Source organism: Coregonus lavaretus (assembly GCF_964263955.1).
Source record: "Coregonus lavaretus genome assembly, chromosome: 1".
NCBI lineage: Eukaryota > Metazoa > Chordata > Actinopteri > Salmoniformes > Salmonidae > Coregonus > Coregonus lavaretus.
The window spans coordinates 69,469,781-69,495,938 of NC_139988.1; the positions used below are offsets into that span (position 1 = coordinate 69,469,781).

At 43.9% G+C, this 26,158-nt stretch overlaps 1 protein-coding gene across 2 annotated transcripts in view; it reads right to left on the minus strand.

The window, feature by feature from the left end:
- kansl1a (KAT8 regulatory NSL complex subunit 1a) overlaps positions 1-26,158 on the minus strand; it is a 38,744-nt gene that overhangs the window by 1,008 nt on the left and 11,578 nt on the right. The window contains exons 3-12 of one of the 2 annotated variants that reach the window (XM_084165628.1): positions 12,613-12,754; positions 11,824-11,981; positions 11,333-11,468; positions 4,521-4,692; positions 2,964-3,119; positions 2,367-2,588; positions 1,917-2,074; positions 1,475-1,651; positions 1,222-1,334; positions 170-413 (exon numbers count right to left, since the gene is read on the minus strand). In XM_084165628.1, coding sequence (XP_084021754.1) covers positions 170-413; positions 1,222-1,334; positions 1,475-1,651; positions 1,917-2,074; positions 2,367-2,588; positions 2,964-3,119; positions 4,521-4,692; positions 11,333-11,468; positions 11,824-11,981; positions 12,613-12,754 — 1,678 coding nt within the window. Of the gene's footprint in view, positions 1-169; positions 414-1,221; positions 1,335-1,474; positions 1,655-1,916; positions 2,075-2,366; positions 2,589-2,963; positions 3,120-4,520; positions 4,693-11,332; positions 11,469-11,823; positions 11,982-12,612; positions 12,755-26,158 lie in introns of both variants that reach the window. The other variant, XM_084165627.1, reaches the window with a different exon arrangement.

Genomic DNA, 26,158 nt, shown 5'->3' on the forward strand with positions numbered 1-26,158 from the left:
CTTCTAGGGTCAATATAACTGCTATAACTTGTGACTGCTTTCCCATGTCTGAATATCATGTCGTCATCACAACATGAAAACTATTGGGCACAGTGACTCGAAGACCAGGTGCTGTTATTCTTTGTGTGCGTATGTGTGTCTGTTTTTGTGTTGTTACACTCATCCTCACCCTCTCCTCGAAGGTGAAGTCAGGTGTGGAGCAGCGCGTGTCCTCACTGGACAGCAGGCGGTGGGAGTCGCGTGAGCACGGTGTGTAGGGGTTGGAGGTGGCGTCTGGGCTTATGGGCGAGGCCACGTGGCTGTAGTCATTCAGCAGGGGGCAGTGTCCTGGGTCGGGGGACGCCGGCTGGGGAGTGGGCGGGTTGGTGCTGCACAGCAGCGGTGTGGTCCTGCCGTCCATGGACTTGTACGACCTGAGGGTCAAAGGTTGTGGTGTGAGTGGACTGTAGAACACAGGAAATGTGCCACAAATAGAGAACAAACTTAACTACCAAGTTACTAACCTACCACTTCTTTATAGAGCACCCATTCTTTCTCATTTATCAAGTGATCATTAACTTTTAGTGGAACAGCCTCAAATTTGTCGGGGCATGGACTCTACAAGGTGTCGAAAGCGTTCCACAGGGATGCTGTCCCATGTTGACTCCAATGCTTCCCACAGTTGTGTCAAGTTGGCTGGATGTCCTTTGGGTGGTGGACCATTCTTGATACACACGAGAAACTGTTGAGCGTGAAAAACCCAGCAACGTTGCAGTTCTTGACACACTCAAACCGGTGCACCTAGCACCTACTACTATACCCCGTTCAAAGGCACTTAAATCTCTTGTATTTCCCATTCACTCTCAATGGCACACATACACAATCCATGTCTTGATTGTCTCAAGGCTTAAAAATCCTTTAACCTGTCCCCTCCCCTTCATCTACACTGATTGAAGTGGATTTAACAGGTGACATCAACAAGGGATCATAGCTTTCACCTGGTCAATCTATGCCATGGAAAGAGCAGGTGTTCCTAATGTTTTGTACACTCAGTGCATATTGACAATGTGCAAAGACCCCACTCTAAAATATTTCCAACTAAATGATGTGTTGACATTGATCAAATAGGTCACAGATGTAGTAAGTAGAGAACATTTATCTAAACTGAGTATGGCAGTGGAGATGAGGTACTGTGCTGTGTATGAGTGCGTGTTGGGTGTACTGTAGGCGCCCCCTACTGACCTACTGCCCCTCCTCTTGGCGGGGGCCAGGGCCATCCAGGTCCAGCGGGAACGTTCCTGATCCTGGCATGGCTGGTGGAGCTGGGAGAAGGCCGCGTCTGAGAGATCCTCCATCTACACACACAGAAATGTGTTATTTAAATAGGACTCTTTGATCCATAAAGAGTTAAAAGAACGAAGCAAGGTAAAATGTTGGTCATTCAAAATACATGGCAGTTCCCAAAGCAGGGCTTAGGAATGAAGCAACATCTTACCTCTGTGTCGTTCTCCTCTTCTGCCATTGGCTGGGAGAAAATGTCTACTTCGCGCCAATTCGGGGTGACGATCTCTTTGTACTGTAGTTTCTCTACGCGCGTGGTGGCCGCCACAGACATGGGGATCACAATGTTGTTGATGTCAAAGGAGCTCTCGCCTCGCCTCCTCCGGATGGGCTGCTGAGGGGGAGCAGAGGTTTATTTATTTAATTTAATCTTTATTCATACAGCTATTTATCCAGTCAATTATGAACAGGTATGGTTTGTATTTAGTGAGGGGAAACATTCAGAACAGTGCAGATAGAAATGGAATTAACAGAACTGATATGATGCCCAATTCTACATGACAGAAAATCACGTTATACAAAATGCATATTTTATCTGAACATTCATGATCCACCTAGGCCACACACACGGTCAATAGAAGCTGTGATGATCTTACGGTTGTGTTGGAGAAGCTGAAGCTGTTGGGGCCCATGGGGATGGAGCTCTCCGAAGAGGTGGACAGCTGGCGGGTTAGCGAGGGGCTGTGGAGGGACGAGTGCAGGCTGGCCAAGGACGAGCAGGGGCTGCCCGAGTCCAGGAAGAGCTTTGGGGTGGCTGGAAGAGAAAGGGGAAAAGAGAGATTGACAACTAGTCATGATTGTTATGACATCTTTTGCATTGTAAATGGATAGCAGATTGTGTGTTCGGAGCAGACTTGGGTCAAATACATAACCTATGTCAAATGATGCTTTCAAGTACTCAGAAGTACATGAGAGGAGCTTGATTTAGTTTGGGATTTGCACTTTTGGGACTAGTCCATTGATTCCATTGCACCTGGCAAGCTGATTAAACACAGCTTAAGTATTTCACCCAGGTCGGGTTCTTCTGAGTAGTGTGGTTAACTCACAGCCGTGGGTCCTGTCCAGCAAGTGCTCTCGGGGCCTCTTGCGACTGTAGCCCCGGTCATAGGGCCCTGTGGAGGGTGAGGGGAGGCCGTGCAGAAGCCGCTCGGCCTTACAGAGGGACTGGCCCTCCAGCCTGGCGGCGCTCAGCACCCCACAGTTGCCCTCCAGGTGGTGGTGTTGTCGTCGCTGCAGCTTCTCAGCCCGGCTCTTATAGTGAGACAGTCCTGTGGGGTGAGGGGAGAGAAACTGGTCAGGGGATTTTAATTCTACACAGCTAGGGTGGTGTGTGTGTGGCAAGAGACATTCTGGTAAAATAAAAAACAAATGTGACAAAAGTCCTTGTGTATACTCGACTATGGCTGACAAGTTGATTTCCAAAGGCTGTGTTTATCTCCTTTTGGTGCCCATATATGTGTGCGAGTGGGTGTGTATCTTTGTGTCCACAAGGGGTCATATGTGTACTCCCTGACTGTTTGTGGAAAACACCTTGCTTTCCAAAGGTTGTGTGCATAAGTATATAAGTAGGTGTGTATGACTACACTAGGTGTGTATTGGATTGCGTCATATATGTGTGTGTGCTTCTGCCCGCATATACTCACTGTGTGCCATGAGCGAGTTGGCCAGCTTGATGTGCTTGTCTTTGGAGGAGAGCTTGTGTTTGAGCGAGAGCTTCTTGAGGGGCTTGGTTCTCTCGGGGGCCTTGCCCTGCCAGTGGCTCTTCATCACCTGCTGCAGCCGCAGGCTCATACACACATCTAAGGAGAGAAACGCACACTCACTGTTATCCACGAGAAGATATGGTCGGTGCAGAGGAGAGAAGGAAAAAGGGACAAGGTGAGTGGAGGAATGGAGGGGTTTATATAAAACATAGGCTGTTTCACACTCTCCATGATGATAAATTGTACAGTAGGGAGGTGAAAATGAAAACTAATACAAGCAAGGTGCTTCTGGAATGGCAGTCAACTAGTCTGAACCACTAAAGGTGGTTACGTCATAAACGGCAATATGTTTACATTACTGGAGTCACCTTGTTAGGAGGCATTAAGCAACATTACGAGAGCGTGTAGAGAAAGTTACAGTTAGCCAGGTTAGCTAAAGAGATATCCACATTTATTTACAGTTTTTAAGCTGAAGCTCCCTCACCTTTTCTCCTTTTTCTGTGGGGTGGCAGGTAAACAAACTAGACTAGTTCAGAAGCACATTGTCAGGTTTGAAGCAAATTAGCCTAAATGTCATGTTAAAAAGTCACGAGTTGAAATAACCAAAAGCCACTGAGGACAGGCCTTTAGTTTTGGAAGGCTTAAAGTAACTGAAAATCAACAAAAAAAAGCTAATTCTAAAAACTTGAATTGATGTTGACTCGTCCTTTACTTGTAGTTGTGGCCAAAGCATAAAGTAGTGAAGAACCATTCATTAAAACCCCATCTCAAACGGTTTATTTTTTTAATGGTTGTAACATGATGCTCTTTAGCCGAGACAGGCCAGTCTGATTTGTTGAAGACCAGTATTGTGCAAATGTCCAACAGCTTTACATTTTTTCTTCAAACTCTATGGTGGAGAGAAGGAGACTAGGGGAGACAGGCTCAGGTGTGCACACTGCAAACAAGCTAGCAGCAACCCAAGCAATCCACACCAAAAAAGACAAAGCAACAACAACAACTATCTCGCCAGTCACTATTTCAAATGTAGTTTGTAAGAGTTGGCATGTGAAAAGCAGTTAGCTAGCATGCTAGCTAGCTATCGCGGCTAACTTAGCTAGCCAACAAGAAAGCAAGTCAAAGCATATCCTCCACACAACCATCTCGCCATTCCATTCCATTTCAAATCCTGTGGTTTGTAGCTAAAAGTTGGATGACAAGATGAAATCTAGTAAGCCGTTTTGACTGATATAGGTAGCAGCTAGCTTGCTTAGCTGCTAACAACCGCAGCTAGCTAACAAAAATATCAGGAATAGTGACAACGCAATGGACAAAAATGACTCACGTTTGTGAAATAATTTGTATTTCGACCAGTATACACCCACACCACTTTCGTAACAGGCCAAGCAGGGGCACAGAGATATATGGAGTGTATGGTATCAGTCTGTACAGTGCTGGCTCCTGGCTAATACAAACATAATAAAAATAGATTATGGTTCTATGCTCCTGGCTCCTTACCATCAGGGAGGGAGAGGATGGGGTGGACGCCCGGGTCCAGGTGGGACAAGCGCTCCAGGGAGGGCAGCTCGTACTGGGGGTCTTCTCTGGGGGCGCTGGGGCGACCCCCGCATGTCACACAGGAGGAGGGGTTGACCCTGCAGCTGCACAGGACAGCGCTGGTTCTCGGGACCTGGGAAGGGACGCACCAAAAGTCACTTGTTTATTTATCCATTTAATCCCATGAGTCACAATAGCGACCGCACAAAACGTTAGTACTTTAAACTCTAGAGAAGTTAAAGTTGTACTTCAACTAATGCGTCATATTATGCATTATTATGGTGTCTAGTATCATTTAGAGCAGTGTATTTCAACTCCAGCCCTCGAGTACCGTCAACACCACACATTTTTGTTGTTGCCCCGGACAAACTCACCTGATTCAACTCATTGAGGGCTTGATGATTAGTTGACAATTTAATCAGGTGTGCTTGTCCCGGGCTAAAACAACGTGTGCTGTTGGAGGTACTCAAGGAGTTGGGAAAAACTGATTTAGAGAATGATCGTTTCATATGATTTATTAAAACGGTCACCAGACCACGAGCATCTCACCACGGTGTACTTTTAACAGCATAAAAATACATTGTTGAAATTAAAACAATTATTTATTTGTAAATACAAAATGTTTAAAGGGTTTAGTTTACATATGTGCTTTTTTAAATTGAGATTTCTTAAAAACTGTCACAAATTAGGGTTAAGTGCCTTGCTCAAGGGCACACCTTCTCGGCTCGGGTATTAGAACCAGCATCCTTTCGGTTACTGGCTCAACGCTCTAACCTCTAGGCTACCTGCCGCTCTATATATTCAATACATAGAATACATGATGCTCGCAGTATATGAAAATGTCTTGTCACACTGGTGACTAGCGGGAAAATACAGTGGAAGTGACTTAAGGATTTATTTTGACAGATGGACTTATGACTTTTCACCAAATTTCCATGACCAACAACTGGAGGTGTATCTACAGTGAGGTAAAAAAGTATTTGATCCCCTGCTGATTTTGTACGTTTGCCCACTGACAAAAATGATCAGTCTATAATTTTAATGGTAGGTTTATTTGAACAGTGAGAGACAGCATAACAACAAAAAAATCCAGAAAAACGCATGTCAAAAATGTTAAATTGATTTGCATTTTAATGAGGGAAATAAGTATATGACCCCCTCTCAATCAGAAAGATTTCTGGCTCCCAGGTGTCTTTTATACAGGTAACGAGCTGAGATTAGGAGCACACTCTTAAAGGGAGTGCTCCTAATCTCAGCTTTTTACCTGTATAAAAGACACCTGTCCACAGAAGCAATCAATCAATCAGATTCCAAACTCTCCACCATGGCCAAGACCAAAGAGCTCTCCAAGGATGTCAGGGACAAGATTGTAGACCTACACAAGGCTGGAATGGGCAACAAGACCATCGCCAAGCAGCTTGGTGAGAAGGTGACAACAGTTGGTGCGATTATTCGCAAATGGAAGAAACACAAAAGAACTGTCAATCTCCATCGGCCTGGGGCTCCATGCAAGATCTCACCGGTGAGGAATCCGCCTAGAATACACGGAAGGATCTTGTCAATGATCTCAAGGCAGCTGGGACCATAGTCACCAAGAAAACAATTGGTAACACACTATGCCGTGAAGGACTGAAATCCTGCAAGGTCCCCCTGCTCAAGAAAGCACATATAAAGGCCCGTCTGAAGCTTGCCAATGAACATCTGAATGATTCCGAGGAGAACTGGGTGAAAGTGTTGTGGTCAGACCAGAGAATCTTGTTTCTCATTGTCTGAGAGTCTTTAAGTCTTTAACTCCAAGCAGGCCGTCATGTGCCTTTTACTGAGTGGCGGCTTCCGTCTGGCCACTCTACCATAAAAGGCTTGAATGGTGGGGTGCTGCAGAGATGGCTGTCCTTCTGAAAGGTTCTCCCATCCCCACAGAGGAACTCTAGAGCTCTGTGAGTGACCATCGGGTTCATGGTCACCTCCCTGACCAAGGCCCTTCTCCCCCGGTTGCTCAGTTTGGCCGGGCGGCCAGCGCTAGGAAGAGTCTTGGTGGTTCCAAACTTCTTCCATTTAAGAATGATGGAGGCCACTGTGTTCTTGGGGGCCTTCAACGCTGCAGACATTTTTTTGGTACCCTTACTCAGATTTGTGCCTCGACACAATCCTGTCTCGGAGATCTACGGACAATTCCTTCGACCTCATGGCTTGGTTTTTGCTCTGACATGCACTGTCAATTGTGGGACCTTATATAGACAGGTGTGTGCCTTTCCAAATCATGTCCAATCAATTTACTTTATCACAGACGGACTCCAATCAAGTCGTAGAAGCATCTCAAGGATGATCAATGGAAACATGATGCATCTGAGCTCAATTTCGAGTCTCATAGCAAAGGGTCCAAATACTTATGTAAATAAACATTTGCTAAAAATGATAAAAAACAGTTTATGCTTTGTCGTTATGGGGTATTGTGTGTAAATTGCTGAGGATTTTATCCGTAACAAAATGTGGGGTCTGAATACTTTCCGAAGGCACAGTACAAAACAAGTTGAAGCCACATAATTCAAAGGGCTAAAAATGTTTTCTTAAAATCACTTTTCGCGATTCACATGATTAGATTCACTGTGATTGAACCGAATACAAAATAATACATTGGCGAAGTGAATCGTTGGTTCCGTCAAAAATAATTGTTTAAATTAATCAGTCAAGTAAGTACATCAACTTTTTACGGCCTTATTGGTGAGAGTGTGGGTTTTTTGGGACATGACATAATGAAAACATCCACGCATGCTAATAATAGCTAAACAGTTAACTAGAGGGTACAAGATATGTTTTGAATTGGGTACTTAGTCTTTTCTCTTATATTTTATAGGCTAGGCCTACCTGCTGCTGCAATGTCCGACTGTCTCGCTCTCTCCTTGAGCTACAGCCCACTCGTCTCACACACATGCAGGTGATGCGCGCAAACGTGTAATTCCGAGCCTGGCTGATTTGATTTTTATTTCATTGATCAAATATAAAAAGAACTCTGCTTAAATAAATTACATTAACAGAAATTATGAAGTTACTTTCCATGACTTTTCCTAAATTTAAGATTATAATTTTCCGAAACTTTTCCAGGCCTGGAAAACACAATTTCAAGTTATGTAACGTGCACAGGTACAGTGAAATTACTTTCTTGCTAGCGCTAAACCCAACAATGCAGTAATCAATATAAATGTAGTAATACAAATAAGGTAGAACAAAAACACAAATAAAAAGACGAGAAGTAAGCTATATACAGGGTAATTTCCAATTCCATATTTACAATGTGCAGGTATACTGACGCGATAGAGGTAGATACTGTATGTATAGGGGTAAGGTGACTAGGCATCTCGATATATGGTAAACAGAGTAGCAGCAGCGAATATGATTGTATGCTAGTCTCCCGAGTGGTGCAGTGGTCTAAGGCACTGCAGCTGTGCCACTAGAGATCCTGGTTTGAATCCAGGCTCTGTCGTAGCCGGCAGGACCGGGAGACCCATGGGGCGGCGCGCAATTGGCCCAGCGTCGTCCAGGGTAGGGGAGGGAATGGCCGGCAGGGATGTAGCTCAGTTGATAGAGCATGGCGTTTGCAACGCCAGGGTTGTGGGTTCGATTCCCACAGGGGGTATGAACATTTTTTATGTATGCACTAACTGTAAGTCTGCTAAATGACTAAAATTTAAATGTAAATGTGTGCGCGCGTTTGTGTTGTCAGTATAAATGTGTATGCATGTTGTGTGAGCAAAATGGCGTGCGTGTGTGTTGTGTTAGTGTGCGTAGTCCTGTGTGTGTGCATAGACAGCGCAAAACTTAAAATAAACAAGGGTCAACTCAGACAGTCCGTGTAGACATTTTGTTAGCTTTTTAGCAGTCCAAATGGCTTGGGGATAGAAGCTGTTCAGGAGCCTGTTGGTGTCACACTTGATGTGCGGAAGCAGAGAGAACAGTCTATGGCTTGGGTGGCTAGAGTCTAACAATGTTCCGGACTTTCCTTTCACCCCGCCTGATAGAGGTCCTGGCTGGCAGGGAGCTCGGCCCCAGTGATGTACTGGGCTGTCCGCACCACCTTCTGTAGCAGTGCTGTTGCCATACCAAGATGCTCTCAACGGTGCAGCTGTAGAACTTCGAGGGCCCACGCCAAACATTTTCAACCTCCTGAGGGGAAACAGGCAATGTTGTGCCTTCAGCACGACTGTGCGCGTGTGGACCATTTTAAGTCCTTATTGATTTGGACACCGAGGCACTTGAAGCCCCTGACCCGCTCCACTGCAGCCCCGTTGATGTGGATGGGGGCTTGCTCGCCACACCGTTTCCTGTAGTCCACGATCAGTTCCCCTTACTGACGTTGAGGGAGAGTTTGTTGTCCCGGCAGCACACTGCCAGGTCACGAACCTCCTCCCTGTAGGCTCTCATCGTCGCAGGTGATCAGGCCTACCACCATCGTGTCATCAGCAAACTTGGTGTTGGAGTTGTGTGTGGCCATGTAGTCGTGGGTGAATAGGGAGTACAGGAGGGGAACAAAAATACCACTGAATTTTCTGCCTTGTACTCTGAGTCTTTCACGTGCCTTCTTGCAAACTCCAGGCGTGCTGTCATGTGCCTTTTTCTCAGGAGTGGCTTCTGTCTGGCCACCCTCCCATAAAGCCCAGATTGGTGAAGTGCTGTAGAGACTGTTGGTGCTTCTACAAATTGACTCAGGTGTGAATATTTATGTAAATTAGATATTTATGCATTTCATTTTCAATACATTTGCAAACATCTCTAAAAACATGTTTTCACTTTGTCATTATGGGGTAGTGTGTAGATGGGTGATTTTTTTTATCTATTTTGAATTCAGGCTGTAACAAAATGTGGAATAAGTCAATGGGTATGAATACTTTCTGATGGCACTATAGGTACAGCACATTCGGAAAGTGTAGTCCCCTGTAGCTCAGTTGGTAGAGCATGGCGCTTGTGGGTTCATTCCCCACGGGGGGCCAGTATGAAAAATGTATGCACTCACTAAGTCGCTCTGGATAAGAGCGTCTGCTAAATGACTAAAATATATTCAGACCCCTACACTTTTCCCACATTGTTACGTTACAGCCTTATTCTAAAATGGATGAAATAAATTATTTTCCTAAAATCTACACACAATACCCCATAATGACAAAGTGAAACCAGGTTTAGAAATTGTAGCAAATATTTAAAATAAAAAACAGAAATACCTTATTTACATAAGTATTCAGACCCCTTGCTATGAGACTCGAAATTGAGCTCAGGCGCATCCTGTTTCCATTGATCATCCTTGAGATGTTTCTACAACTTGATTGGAGTCCACCTATGGTAAATTCAATTGATTGGGCATGATTTGGAAAGGCACTATATAGTCTATATAAAGGTCCCACAGTTGACAGTGCATGTCAGAGCAATAACCAAGCCATGAGGTCGCAGGAATTGTCCCTAGAGCTCTGAGACAAGATTGTGTCGAGGCACAGATTTGGGGAAGGGCACTAAAATATGTCTGCAGCATTGAAGTTCCCCAAGAACAAAGTGGCCTCCATTTTTAAATGGAAGAAGTTTGGAACCACCAAGAGACTCTTCCTAGAGCTGGCCGCCCGGCCAAACTGAGCAATCGGGGGAAAAGGGCCTCGGTCAGGGAGGTGACCAAGAACCCGATGGTCACTGACAGAGCACCGGAGTTCCTCTGTAGTGATGGGAGAACCTTCCAGAAGGACAACCATCCCTGCAGCACTCCACCACAGGCCTTTATGGTAGAATGGTCAGAAGGAAGCCACTCCTCAGTAGAAGAGACATGACTGCCCGCTTGGAGTTTGCCAAAAGGCAACTAAAGGACTGTCAGACCATGAGAAACAACATTCTCTGGTCTGATGAAACCAAGATTGCACTCTTTGGCCTGAATGCCAAGCGTCACGTCTGGAGGAAACCTGCAAGTCTCTGAATATTCTTGAGTGGCCCAGCCAGAGCCTGGACTTGAACCCGATCGAACATCTCTGGAAAGACCTGAAAATAGCTATGCAGCGACGCTCCCCATCCAACCTGACAGAGCTTGGGAGGATCGGCAGAGAAGAATGGGAGAAACTCCCAAATACAGGTGTGCCAAGCTTGTAGTGTCATACCCAAGAAGACACCAAGGTTTTAATCGCTGCCAAAGGTGCTTCAACAAAGTACTGAGTAAAGGGTCTGAATACTTATGTAAATGTTTTTTTATTTGTAATACATTTGCAAAAATGTCTATAAACCTATTTTAGCTTTGTCATTATGGGTTATTGTGCGTAGATTGATGAGGAGAAAAAACAATTTTAGAATAAGGCTGTAACAAATTATGGAAAAAGTCAAGGGGTCTGAATACTTTCCGAATGCACTGTAGGTAGATCACTGCTTGTTCCATTGGTCACAATAAACGAAAATAATTATTAGTTTTAACTTTTTTTTTTTTTACAATATGGATTACGGGTTAGGATACTAATGGCATAAGATTTGCATAGCGGTATGTCTGGGAAAGATTTGGGAACAAATGGGTTTTAATATGCCCATTAGTCCTTCAGGACTTATGTTCCTAGGTTTACAGCCCACTCAAAACACACAATAGAATCGATAACACAATACAGTCAAATGTAATCCACGAGCACAAGAGGATAAATAACAAAACACAACACTGGAGAAAGGCAATTAAATGATAAGTTATATTTTGGTTTTAGTGCTGGGCAGGAGGAAAGCATACTATGGATCTAAAAGGATCTGCAAGTACACATGCAGAAACATACCTTGCCATTGAGGTTAGGTACTGTGTTAGGCTGTACAAGTCTCCGTCGTCTGCAGTTGAGTAAGGGCCGCGTACGGGCTGCCACACAGGTGCTGTCGTTGGGGCTGGGTTGGTGTTTGCTGTTACTCTCTGACACCCTGGAGAGGAGAGACAAGACACATTGAAGAGAAGAAGCAATGGGTAGAGCGCTCAAATGGGTAAAAACTGTATAGCGCCGGAGACTGGTATGCAAGGTGCTCTTTGAATAGGGTAGTCATTGGCACTTGGGAGACAATTTGTTGAAGCAAATGACATTCCTTCTAGGCCTCCACCTCAATATTCATTTACAAAGGCAGGCTGAAACGGACACTCCACAGCAATGTGAATGAATTACGTATCCAATCAATCTTTGAAAAGATAACAAGTTAATGCCTTATTTTCGTAGGTTCTTCCTCCAAATAGATGCACTTGAAGAATCTATGCTTTGTTAGGTTAAGCATTCTGTGTGTGTACCTGTTGAGGACCCCATTGACCGGCCTGCCATTCTGGCCTCTCCAGGGTCCAGACTCTGTGATTGTGACCTGACAGTCCTGGGGAATAGTCTCGGTCTTAACTTCTGCCCCGCCCACCACCAATGCACTGGGGGCCACGCCTCCCAACTCCACTGAGCCCTGAGGGTGGAGTCAAATACCGTACATCAGCCACAGACATTACATAATACTGTATAGGCTACCATCCACAGCGAGAGACAAACCCACATCCTACACATGGTGTAATTTACCTGCTGTATACTACTTTTGTATTATGTGACGCATAATGTGATTTATTTTATGTGAAAGTTGCTGCACTTAAATGTCCAACAATTAAGACCTTATCTTATCTTAAAAAAGACGGCATAACGTGTATAGGACGTTTATGTAGGCCATATTTGTACTAGTACTACCACAATAGAGTGAATAGTGGCACTCCAAATTTAGGCTACACGGCATCTGTGGCACTGCTCATGCTAATCTCTTTACAAGCCACTTTCACATGTACATGCTGCAGGTCTGGACAGAAATGGTCATTCAAATGGTTAAGTGGGTTAGAGCATGGTAGAAGCAACACCCGGGTTGTGGGTTTGACTACCGCATGGGCCACATATACTGAATATATGTCAGTGACAAGGTTGTCACTTCTGCAAGTCGCTTTGGATGAAATTACCATATTACTTTTATATTATGCACGCATGACTGTAAGTCGCTTTGGATAAAAGCGTCTGCTAAATGGCATATTTAGCCCAATGTTGAGGCGGTGCTGTACCTTGTTGGCACGGATCTGTCGGTAGACGTCTGTCTGCTGGCGGATGCGGTACTCCAGGTCTGAGATGTGGGCCTGGAGCCAGTTCCAGTGGCTGATGATGGAGGCCCGCTCGATGGTGTAGCGACTCTCCGCCCGCTTCCACCTAAATCGGAAAGTGACACAGACACACAGCGGTGAACAAGTGTTCATCTAACCTACTTGTATGTCAACATTTTTACATTGATAAAATAAATTGCTGTGTAATTGGATTCATTTCTTCTTGAACGCCTACACAAATGAATGCAAAAGCCACACACTATTGCCCCCACATTATGACTAATTGACTTTTTCAACATTGGGTAATTCACAAATCACACAATATTAACGACCATTTAGGTCAAATAGCAAACGTATTCAACTTCTGTGACAAAGTATCAATACTGAGGGACATGTCACAGTTGCCTCTTGTTGAAGAGGCATCAGCTAAAGACAGCATGTATAGCTAGCTATCCTCTTCCGTTTCAGAATTAATTTGTGTCTGTTTCCTTCTAGCTTGCAAAATAAGTGAGCTTATTTTTGTACGGCCATATATCGATAACATAGCCAAGTCTGTCACTGGTACGGGCTAGTAAATATCCTAAAGCTATCCAGCGGTGGCCGCAAGCTAAAACCAGACAGAGAAGGAGAGAATTCACTTTGTTTCATCTGCTGCTGGTTTGATGATGTTTACTCAAAAACGTCTTTCCACATGTAATTGGCTAAATTAGATTTTTATTCTATAAAGATTGTAATTGTGTCAATATGTTGTTAATATTGCAGAAAAATCCTCACAGCCATTTTCCATACTAAAACGTGAAGTACAACTTGGTGCGCACCAGTTTACCATGTTTAAACTACAGTAGGCACAGTTATAAAAATTACAAAATCATGCGTTTGGGCCATTTCGGCAATCTTCCGCAGGTAGCCTAGTGGTTAAGAGCGTTTGAATCCCTGAGCTGACTAGGTGAAAAATCAGTCGATGTGCCCTTGAGCAAGGCACTTAACCCTAATTGCTCCTATAAGTCGCTCTGGATAAGAGCGTCTGCTAAATTACTAAAATGTAAAACGTCTTCGTGGTTTATATATGCGGGGAGCATAAATTGTACAATTGTACACTAACAAACAATTGTGCATTCGGAAACGATTCAGACTCCTTCACATTAAGTTACAGCCTTATTCTAAAATGAATGAAATGGGTCTCCCCCCCCCCGCAATCCATACCCCATAATGACAAAGCAAAGACAGTTTTTTATAAATAAATAAAATAACTAAAATATCACATTTACATAAGTATTCAGACCCTTTCCTCAGTACTTTGTTGAAGCACCTTTAGCAGCGATTACAGCCTTGAGTCTTTTGTATGACACTACGGAGTTTCTCCATTCTTCTCTGCAGATCCTCAAGCTCTGTCATGTTAGATGGGGAGCGTTGCTGCACAGCTATTTTCAGGTCTCTCCAGAGATGTTCGATCGGGTTCAAGTCCGGGCTCTGACTGGGCCACTCAAGGACATTCAGAGACTTGTTCTGAAGCCACTACTGCGTTGTCTTGGCTGTGAGCTTAGGGTCGTTGTCCTGTTGGAAGATGAACCTTCGTCTCAGTCTGATGTCCTGAGTGCTCTGGAGCAGGTTTTCATCCAGGATCTCTCTGTACTTTGCATCTTTCCCTCGATCCTGACTAGTCTCCCAGTCCCTCCCTGAAAAACATCCCCACAGCAAGATGCTGACACCACGCTTCACTGTAGGGATGGTGCCAGGTTTCCTCCAGACGTGACGCTTGGCATTCAGGCCAAAGAGTTTAATCTTGGTTTCATCAGATCAGATAATCTTTTATCTCATGGTCTGACAGTCCTTTAGGTGTCTTTTGGCAAACTCCAAGCGGGCTGTCATGTGCCTTTTACTGAGGAGTGGCTTCCGTCTGGCCACTCTACCATAAAGGCCTGATTGGTGGAGTTCTGCAGAGATGGGGGAACCTTCCAGAAGGACAACCATCTCCACAGAGGAACTCTGGAGCTCTGTCAGAGTGACCATCTGGTTCTTGGTCACCTCCCTGACCAAGGCCCTTCTCCTCCGATTGCTCAGTTTGGCCGGGCGGCCAGCTCTAGGAAGAGTCTTGGTGGTTCGAAGCTTCTTCCATTTAAGAATGATGGAGGCCACGGTGTTCTTGGGGACCTTCAATGCGGCAGAAATGTTTTGGTACTCTTCCCCAGATCTGTGCCTCGACACAATCCTGTCTCGGAGCTCTACGGACAATTCCTTCGACCTCATGGCTTGGTTTTTCCTCTGACATGCACTGTCAACTGTGGGACCTTATATAGACAGGTGTGTGCCTTTCCAAATCATGTCCAATCAATTGAATATACCACAAGTGCCTCCAATCAAGTTGTAGAAAAATCAAGGATGATCAATGAAAACAGGATGCACCGGAGCTCAACTTCGAGTCTCATAGCAAAGGGTCTGAATATTTATGTAAATAAGGTATCTGTTTTTTAATTTTAATACATTTGCAAGAATTTCTAAAACCCTGTTTTCGATTTGTAGTTACAGGGTATTGTGTGTAGATTGATAAAAAAAAAAAAAAAAACACGTTCCATTTTAGAATAAGGCTAACGTAAAAAAATGTAACAAAAATTATGGGGTCTGAGTACTTTCCGAATCCATTATATTCTACCTGGACTTTAAAGGTAGACTGTGATATGACGTAGATGCAGAAAGTACATATAGTGGATCAATTTCCGCAACTACTTCGGGCGTTGAAGCGCGAGGCTCAACTTCGTCGCTGTTTTGGTCCCGTGGCTACCACTTTGTAAAAGTGTGAAGCGAAATCCAGGCACATGTGCAGATATTTTGTGTGACAGTGAGCGAAAGTTGCATTTCACTCATCGCAATATCTGCAGTGCTGCTCGTGGCAACGTAATTTCGGAATATTCATTTACATTTAACATTTTAGTCATTTAGCAGACGCTCTTATCCAGAGCGACTTACAGTAGTGAGTGCATACATTCTTCAGATAGCATTGAGGAGTACACCACATCAGTCACCGGCTTCATAAATAAGTGCATCGATGACGTCGTCCCCACAGTGACCGTACGTACATACCCCAACCAGAAGCCATGGATTACAGGCAACATCCGCACTGAGCTAAAGGGTAGAGCTGCCGCTTTCAAGGAGCGGGACTCTAACCCGGACACTTATAAGAAATCCCGCTATGCCCTCCGACGAACCATCAAACAGGCAAAGAGTCAATATCGGACTAAGATTGAATCATACTACACCGGCTCTTACACTCGTAGGATGTGGAAGGGCTTGAAAACTATTACAGACTACAAAAGGAAGCACAGCCACGAGCTGCCCAGTGGAACAACGTACCAGATGAGCTAAATCACTTCTATGCTCGCTTCGAGGCAAGCAACACTGAAGCATGCATGAGCGCACCAGCTGTTCCGGATGACTATGTGATCACACTCTCCATAGCCGATGTGAGTAAGACTTTTAAGCAGGTGAACATTCACAAGGCCGCAGGGCCAGATGGATTACCAGGACATGTACTCCGAGCATGTGCTGACCAACTGGCAAGTGTCTTCACTGATATTTTCAACATGTCCCTGACTGAGTCTGTAATACCAACATGTTTCAAGCAGACCACCATAGTTCCTGTGCCCAAGGACACTAAGATAACCTGCCTAAATGACTACCGACCCGTAGCACTCACATCTGTAGCCATGAAGTGCTTTGAAAGGCTGGTCATGGCTCACATCAACACCATTATCCAAGAAACCCTAGACCCACTCCAATTTGCATACCGCTCCAACAGATCCACAGATGATGCAATCTCTATTGCACTCCCCACTGCCCTTTCCCACCTGGACAAGAGGAACACCTATGTGAGAATGCTGTTCATTGACTACAGCTCAGCATTCAACACCATAGTGCCCTCAAAGCTCATCACTTAGCTAAGGATCCTGGGACTAAACACCTCCCTCTGCAACTGGATCCTGGACTTCCTGACGGGCCACCCCCAGGTGGTAAGGGTAGGTAACAACACATCTGCCACGATGATCCTCAACACGGGGGCCCCTCAGGGGTGCGTGCTCAGTCCCCTCCTGTACTCCCTGTTCACCCATGACTGCATGGCCAGGCACGACTCCAACACCATCATTAAGTTTGCTGATGACACAACAGTGGTAGGCCTGATCACCGACAACGATGAGAAAGCCTATAGGGAGGAGGTCCGAGACCTGGCCGTGTGGTGCCAGGATAACAACCTCTCCCTCAACGTGATCAAGACAAAAGGAGATGATTGTGGACTACAGGGAAAAAAAGAGGACTGAGCACACCCCCATTCTCATCGACAGGGCTGTAGTGGAACAGGTTGAGAGCTTCAAGTTCCTTGGTGTCCACATCACCAACGAACTATCATGGTCCAAACACCCCAAGACAGTCGTGAAGAGGGCACGACAAAGCCTATTCCCCCTCAGGAGACTGAAAAGATTTGGCATGGGTCCTCAGATCCTCAAAAAGTTATACAGCTGCACCATCGAGAGCCTCCTGAAAGGTTGCATCACCTCCTGGTATGGCAACTGCTCGGCCTCCGACTGCAAGGCATTACAGAGGGTAGTGCGTACGGCCCAGTACATCACTGGGGCCAAGCTTTCTGCCATCCAGGACCTCTATACCAGGCGGTGTCAGAGGAAGGCTCTCAAAATTGTCAAAGACTTCAGCCACCCTAGTCATAGACTGTTCTCTCTGCTACCGCACGGCAAGCGGTACCGGAGCGCCAAGTCTAGGTACAAAAGGCTTCTCAACAGCTTCTACCCCCAAGCCATAAGACTCCTGAACAGCTAATCATTGCTACCCCCCACCCTACCCCCCTCTTTTACGCTGCTGCTACTCTGCTCATTTATGCATAGTCATTTTAACTCTACCCACATGTACATATTACCTCAATTACCTCGACTAGCCAGTGCCCCCGCACATTGACTCTGCACCGGTACCCCCCTGTATATAGCCTCCCTACTGTTATTTTTTTATTTATTTTTTTACATTTTCTTAAAAATGCATTGTTGGTTAAGGGCTTGTAAGTAAGCATTTCACTAATGTCTACACCTGTTGTATTCGGCGCTTTGATTTGAAAAATGTAAGGCATAGAGCCAAAGCGATTCCCCATCCCAGGCGAAAGAGATTGATCAGATCTAGACGCATCAACTTTCAGAACACTGCGCCCTCCTGAACAAGCCTTATCTAATCAATGAACCAGTATCTCAATTACATCTCTGGGGCTGCTCAATTGTATTTTCTTGATTCCTCCGAGGTTCCTCCCCTCTGATTTTCACCTCCAATGCATTTTGAGTAGGGAGGCAAGGAGAGGGGCACAAGGAATCAAGGAAATACAATGGAGATTCACCCACTATATTCTGTATTAGCCACTCCCACAAAGGTGTAGTAGGCCAATCTAGCTGGCAAACAAAACAAGGCCATGTGGTAGAAAGGTCACAGAGAAGGGGAAGCAGGATGGAGAAGAAAACACGGACAATTAATAAAATAAACCTACATTTTTAAAAGACTTGTGGACAAGCCTGGGTCACATTCAGTAGGCAAGCATTGTGGAAGGTTGCAGTTTAACATGTGATGACTAGAGCTGATGTGATACATTTTCCTAACATGTCAGAGGCATGTGTTCTATAATATATTACAGTAATCAACAATGTTGTGGCCTGCTGAACACAGCCCTGGGGCATGTTCATTAGGCACCAAACGGAAGAAAACAGACTGAAAGGGGGGACTAACAGAAACAGGGAGGGACTACATTTCAGTTGCAAAGCATTTTATAACGTTTCTGATGCATGCCCTATTGAACACAACCCAGATAGTCTCTTTCAACCAAATATCCCCACCCTGCATAGAAAACTGCTGGCTTGAGGATCAGTGACCTCAGTTATCAGAGTGAAGGTCTAAAGGAGGAGGGAGGAGAGACTGACAACTGAGCAGGGAAAATCCTCCCTCCCAATAAACTTGGAGCTCCATCTCGCCATCTCCCATCCACTTCACACCCCACCAGCAGCACTCACTACCAGCCTATTTTTGTCTGTCAGCACATTCCCCAACGCTGCGCTTTCCTGGACACAGCACATATGTTACACACGGTAACCAGCACCATAGCATAATACTAACCTTGGCTTACAACACCAACACCCCGCATTAGTCGAGATAAAGGCTTCCAAAAACCAGCAGGCTAGCCAACAGCATAAGGCTTGATGTTCAGGGCCAGGCAATGTTCAGCATCACAAGCACACCTTCCTGGGGAAGGATGTAGACTTAAATGTAGATGCCAGTGCTACTAGGGCTGCATTGGTTATTCAAGGCCTTCAGTTGGGCCATCTCAATCACTGACTGGTTGTCACCTATGTGACCAACTTGATAGGCTAGAACAGTGCAAAATCAGTTTCTCTCAATTGGACAAAAACAGGCCATATATTATGTGATTTACAACTAATTATGCATTGGGAGTTGTGCATTACAGAAGGGCTCCATAGTACGACCAATTTAGTTACATTTAGTTGACTGCTGTAGCTGGCAAGGTAACTGCTGTTTAAAAGTGTTAATTCCCGGTGCTGAGCTAGTAGCGTAACTGACATGTAACGTTAGCTAATGTTTCAACCCCTCGACTGAGGTGAATGAATTAGCTAGCAAGTAGCTACCACAGCCAGTTCAGCTCTAGCTATCTGTCAGATAATAATAGCCACCTCGTATTGCCATCTAACAGCCGTTGTTTGAATGTAAATGTTTTGTAGCCTTTTTGTCCCGTTTCAACAGAAGTAAATTAACTTAGCTAGCTTTCACCAGTTGATGTACCGTTAGAGAGCTGGCCAAAAGTAGGTATTATTTTTGCCTCATTCACACTAGACCTGAATCAAACGATGAAACTAGCGGCCAAACGATTGAAGACCGATAATTCAGACGGGTTTTTTTGTGCAATGTGAGCTTTTAGAGTCAGTATAGCAATGCAATGTTATTGATTTGTCAGTTTCACTAGCTAATTCCCTACCTTTCACACTGACTGTAAAAAACAGCTCTACAGGTTTCACTGTCATGGTGCAGCATCAGTGCACAACATCATGTCTTAGCAGGATCAGATGGTGACAGTTGTCCCAGTAGGGTCAGACAGCCAGGGAAGACCAGTCTATGGAGCTCAGGTGAATTTTGCAGTAAATTCACAATATCAGTGAATGATACAAAGCTCCATCTTGAGTTGCTGGGTAGACCTACAGTAGCTACAGGACAGCAGCTTAAGCTTAAAGTTACAGTTTGGGATCTGAGAATAATGGTCATGTCAATTATTGATTGATTCTATTCTTGGATAATATAATGTATAAATGTACATCAAGATAATTATTTGTCATGCCTCATCTTAGGAGGATCAGAGGGTGACGGGTCTCAGCAGGGTCAGGCAGCCTGGGAAGACCAGGCTGTGGCGGAGCTGAGGTGAATTTGAGATGCAACACTTCATTCTCTCTGTGCAACAAACACTGGACAAGCCAGATGCTTCAAAGATTGACACTATTTTAAGGCAGTCCGACAAACCTCCAAACTGTAACAAGGGTTGATAGAGGCTTTTCCCAATGACACAATGCACGTTAAACAAAAATGTGAGGAAGACCTGGTAGAAGCTATTGATGAATTGATACAGATATGTTTGCATGCCCAGTCATGTTCATATAATCTCAGACATAAATTACTGCAGTTTAAGAACATCCATAGAACGCACTATATGCCAGTGTAACTGAATAACATACACTCAAAAATGTAATTCCTCTGCTGGAGGTGTAAAACACAAAAGGGGACATATTTGCATATGTTAAGGTCTTGTAAAGGCTGGCAGAGTATGTCTTTTATCTCAGCATGTCTACAGATTCTCCCTTCTCCCGGTTTTAGTTTGCTTGTAAATGTTGATACTGGAGACTTAAAACTATGTAACCAAGCATCTAAGAAATGCATTGCCATTAATTGGAAGGTTGGTTATCCTCCCACAATGTCACAATGGATGGCAGAAATGTCAAGTTATGCATCACTAGATTTGATTTATTACAAGCTTAAGGTTATACTGGGAAACTTTAATAAGGTCTGGATGCGTTTTACGGAATACAGTAAGACAAAAGGAGTCTATTGAAAACATTCCCATGTCAGGGGAGATACCCATTTAGGCAATCCCTAGCTGCTGGGCTGCTCAGTCCTAGCCCTGGGGGTCTACCGTCCTGTGGTTTGTCACTCTGGCCTTGGCATTACACACCCAAACCAATAACGAATGTTTCACTAAGATCCTAAAGCTGAGTGAGGTGTGTTGGCTTGGGGCGCTGCAGGGTGGTGGACACCTTGTGACAGGACGGGGTGACCCAGCTATATTGTGTGCAAGTAAAAAAGAGCTCTACAATACTATAAGGCCTATGGGATCAATTATATGGAGGGTGTGCTGTTTGTGTGTTAATGTATATATGCAGTTGTATGTGTTTTTATGTTTTAGTTTTTTTAACGTTTCCTTTGGGAATAAAAAAAAATTCACGAAATAGGTATTGACTTGACTGGTGGGGGCGGGGGGGGGTTGGGTGTGCAGGTGGCTCGGGCTGGCTGGGCAGTCTGGCAGAAATGTTATATAGAGGATGTCTTAATAAAGACAATCAAAAGACTTTTAACTAGATTTTTTTAAAGAGTTGTTAGGCTATTGGTTAAAACGTGCAACACATATTTTATTATTTAATTGCCTTTGATCTAGTTCAGTCTTACAATCACTTAAAACATTTATAATAATAATAAATAATATGCCATTTAGCAGACGCTTTTATCCAAAGCGACTTACAGTCATGCGTGCATACATGATCTCTTACCTAGCTTGATAATTTTTGTTGTTCTAAGTAGAGACGGCTAGAAGGGCCATGAGTCATATTGGATTGTGTAGAAATGCAGGAAATTAGCTTTAGATGCCCCCAAGAAATCTGGGGGAGGACCCCCAGACAGGAATTGTCCACCCCACTTCTAAAACCAAAGTTGCGCCCCTGGCTAAAACGGTTGGTCAAAACAGCAGCCTAAAGTGCATTAATATCCTGGTTCCTGCATCAAAGTGTCTGCCCTGTGCCCGTTTCTCCTCGCTCCGTAGATGGACAGAAAAATGCCTTTGATTGCGCAACATTTAAAAATGCAAAGCAAATACTATTACTAGAGAGGACAGTCTTAGCTCTCTGTAGGCATTAGCTTACTTTTATTTCTCAACTCTCAATATTGACTGCTTTAGCACCTTTTTTTAACCTAAGTATCTGTATGGCTTTATATACGGAGCGCGGTAAGCGTGCATCTGCCATTTGCGGTGATTGCATAGGCCTATATAGCATTTGGTAGTACCTTTGCATTCTGCAAGATTTTGTAGAACATTACATTTACTGTTAGTTTTATCAATTACACGGCAAACTATGGATGGGCATATTAAATTAATTCATTATTCAAATATATTTTTGGGATATCCGGATAGTTGAAATAGGTGTTTTAAAGACAATATACACTACCGTTTGGGGTCACTTAGAAATGTCCTTGTTTTTTAAAGAAGAGCAAAAAAAAATAGTCCATTTGATAGATTAATTTGTATTTTAAGAATAATGACTAAAGGATTTCACCCCAAATACAGTATAAATGTGTGAACGGTGTTAGAGTTATAATGTAGTGGCAACCCACTAACAGAGGGGGGCGGTTCTAAACATTCCAGGGTGAAGGGGACTGAGAAAACAGGTGCTGATTAAAGAAGCAATAAAACTGTCCTTCTTGAGAATAGTTGAATATCTGGAGAATCAGCAATTATGGGTTCGAGTTCAGGCTCAAAACGGCCAGAAACAAAGGACTTTCTTCTGAAACTCGTCAGTCTATTCTTGTTCTGAGAAATTAAGGCTATTCCATGCGAGAAATTGCCAAGAAACTGAAGATCTCGTACAACGCTGTGTACTACTCCCTTCACAGAACAGCGCAAACTGGCTCTAACCAGAATAGAAAGAGGAGTGGGAGGCCCCGGTGCACAACTGAGCAAGAGGGCAAATACATTAGTGTGTCTAGTTTGTGAAACAGGCGCCTCACAGGTCCTCAACTGGCAGCTTCATTAAATAGTACCCGCAAAACACCAGTCTCAAGGTCAACAGTGAAGAGGCGACTCCGGGATGCTGAACTTCTAGGCAGAGTTGCAAAGGAAAAAGCCATATCTCAGACTGGCCAATAAAAATTAAAGATTAAGATGGGCAAAATAACAAAGTTACTGGACAGAGGAAGATTGGAAAAAAGGGTTTTGGACAGACAAATCGAAGTTTGAGGTGTTCGGATCACAAAGAACATCATTTGTGAGACACAGACTAAATGGAAAGATGCTGGAGGAGTGCTTGATGCCATCTGTCAAGCATGGTGGAGGCAATGTGATGGTCTGAGGGTGCTTTGGTGGAGGTAAAGTGGGAGATTTGTACAGGGTAAAAGGGATCTTGAAGAAGGAAGACTATCACTCCATTTTGCAACTCCTTGCCATACCCTGTGGACGGCGCTTGATTGGAGCCAATTTCCTCCTACAACAGGACAATGACCCAAAGCACAGCTCCAAACTATGCACGAACTATTTAGGGAAGAAGCAGTCAGCTGGTATTCTGTCTATAAAGGAGTGGCCAGCACAGTCACCTGATCTCAACCCTATTGAGCTGTTGTGGGAGCAGCTTGACCATATGGTATGTAAAAAGTGCCCATCAAGCCAATCCAACTTGTGGGAGGTGCTTCAGGAAGCATGGGGTGAAATCTCTTCAGATTACCTCAACAAACTGACAACTAGAATGCCAAAGGTCTGCAGGGCTGTAATTGCTGCAAATTGAGGATTCTTTGACGAAAGCAAAGTTTGAAGGACAATTATTATTTCAATTAAAAATCATTATTTCTAACCTTGTCAATGACTACATTTCCTATTCATTTAGCTATATTTCCAATTCAAACTCATTTCATGTATATTTTCATGGAAAACAAGGACATTTCTAAGTGACCCCAAACTTTTGAACGGTAGTGTATATATTTTAAAACTTCAATGGAGACTTGCGCGCATGACTCGAGAGAGCCGGTGTGCTGCGCCACAGTTTTTCTTTGGCTGCGCTCTGCTCGGAAGGGTGGGGAGGGGAGAGGCGAGAGAGGAGCAGGGGCCAGTGTGTATGACAGTCTGTGTGGCACAGAGGGAGAGAAAGTAGCCAAACCGACTCTTGTTGCTGCCATAGGTTGTCTATCATACCATCTAGTAGTGCCCGTCTTGACTGCATCAAATTGTTGTAAAGCTAGCAGCTAGCTAGCTACAGTATGTTAGCTAGCTAAAGTAGCAAGGGTAATTGAGGCGTCCTTGTCTACAACAACTCCATTCATATGAAAACAGCCGCCTACCTGTTTGGTTAATCATTGTAGCCTACTTCTCATTTAGCCAACTTAATTCTATAATTTGTATTCCATTTAGCATTGATTAGAAATCTCCCACTTCACTTGCTACACATGGAGCCTCAGACTAACGCTGCTTTGACCGACAATAACAAGCTTTACCTGTGAAACGTGTATAGGCTACCAGTGAGTCTTTTTTTAATGGGGCGCACTAATAACTGTCATAAAACTGTTTTATTAAAATGTCTAATGTAATGGTCTATCCTTGTAGGCTATGTAGCAATGTTACAGATAATTACATTTTAGAAAAAAAGAGCCTTTGTCTCCTCAAAAATGTATACACTGCCAAGCAACGTTCACTCAAAAAATGTTGAGCCACTGAGCAAATTTCAGGTCTGCTGAGCGCAAACTTGAAATGTGGAAATTCTTTGCAACTTCTGGCGCGCATTTACGGTGAACACTAAGTGTGTACCCGCTTTAAGTTACAGTTTTAACATTGGGCAAGTAGGCTACTGTGGCTTTTTGATCATAATGTAGGCCTACCAGTGGCCTACCATCAAAAACAATGGAGAAAAACGGATCACATAACATTTCAACATGGAAATAGCTGTTCTATCATTCAGCCTACAGTAGCAGCCAATGTGTGGTGTTCAATGCCTACATTCCATGAGACTTGAGAAAAAAAACATGCAGGGCTTGACATCAACCTGTTTATCCATTTGTCCTTCAGACAAAGAGGTAACTGAAAAAGTGTTTGATGCAAGAAACCACTTTACAAAATACATTATTCCCATACCATTACTACAGAGAATCAAACAAATTATAATACGCTCTGCCTATTGGCTACATCGCTTATTAAAGACAGTCTCAAAATACAACACTTCTCCTTTAAGACATAAAAACGCTCTTTACCTGACTTGCTTTTCAAAGATGGCTAGAAATGCACACATTTCGTGATCTTGTTGGATGCAACCAACAAATTACGGAATGAATAGTTAGCGAAATGAGAAAGACGAGCAACCAACAGGTAGGCTGTTTATTCTGAATTGAGATTGGGGGGGGGAGGGGGGAGCGCAGCGTGTAGCCACAATTGACTAGGTAGCTAGCGGACTACGTTAGCTTAGCTAACTTCTCTGATTTGAGATGGGATGATAAATAACATTAAATTGGCTTGGCTTAGTTGGCTATTGAGTCTCACCCTCCCTCTCCTGTCCACTCCCATCTCAAACATACCACCCTCTACCCCGCTGCAGCACAACTGGCACGTCTCTCCCTTACTTTGTTCCATGTGCGTGCCACACAGACACCTGTTCATACTGAAGCTGCCTCAACCAGAAAGGAATATTAGAAAATATTAGCCTCCACATAGCCTCTGCCCCATGCTTTCAACAACATTCTTTCGTCATGATTCGTCCAGTTGAGGCATGCGATTTCGCGCTATAGCCCAACGGTGGTTACAGCAGTTATAATTTTTTCTTTTGGGAGGGGGGGGTGGCCAGTATTGGGTGATACCATTAAATATCAATGTTTTATGAATACATAATCACAGTAGGACAAAGGTTGACATTACCCATCCCTACTGCAGAGAGATATTTTGAGTTTATTGGTCATTCCATCAGACACGGTTAAAACAAGTGTCAGGGTAGGAAACATCCCTTCTAAAATGAGATATGAATTAACACCAGTGGTGGAAAAAGTACCCAACTGCCATACTTGAGTAAAAGTAAAAAGGTACCTTAATAGAAAATGACTCAAGTAAAAGTGAAAGTCACCCAGTAAAATACTACTTGAGTAAAAGTCTAAAAGTATTTTATTTTAAATATACTTAAGTATCAAAAGTAAGTGTAGCTCAGTTGGTAGAGCATGGCGTTTGCAATGCCAGGGTTGTGGGTTCGATTCCCACGGGGGGCCAGTATGAAAAAAAGAAGGAAAAAAAGGTATGCACTCACTAAGTCGCTCTGGATAAGAGTGTCTGCTAAATGACTAAAATGTAAATGTAATTTCAAAAATATACTTAAGTATAAAAATTTTAAATTCCTTATATTAGGCAAACCAGACGGCACCATTCTTGTTTTTTTATTTTACGGATAGTCAGGTGCGCACTCCAACA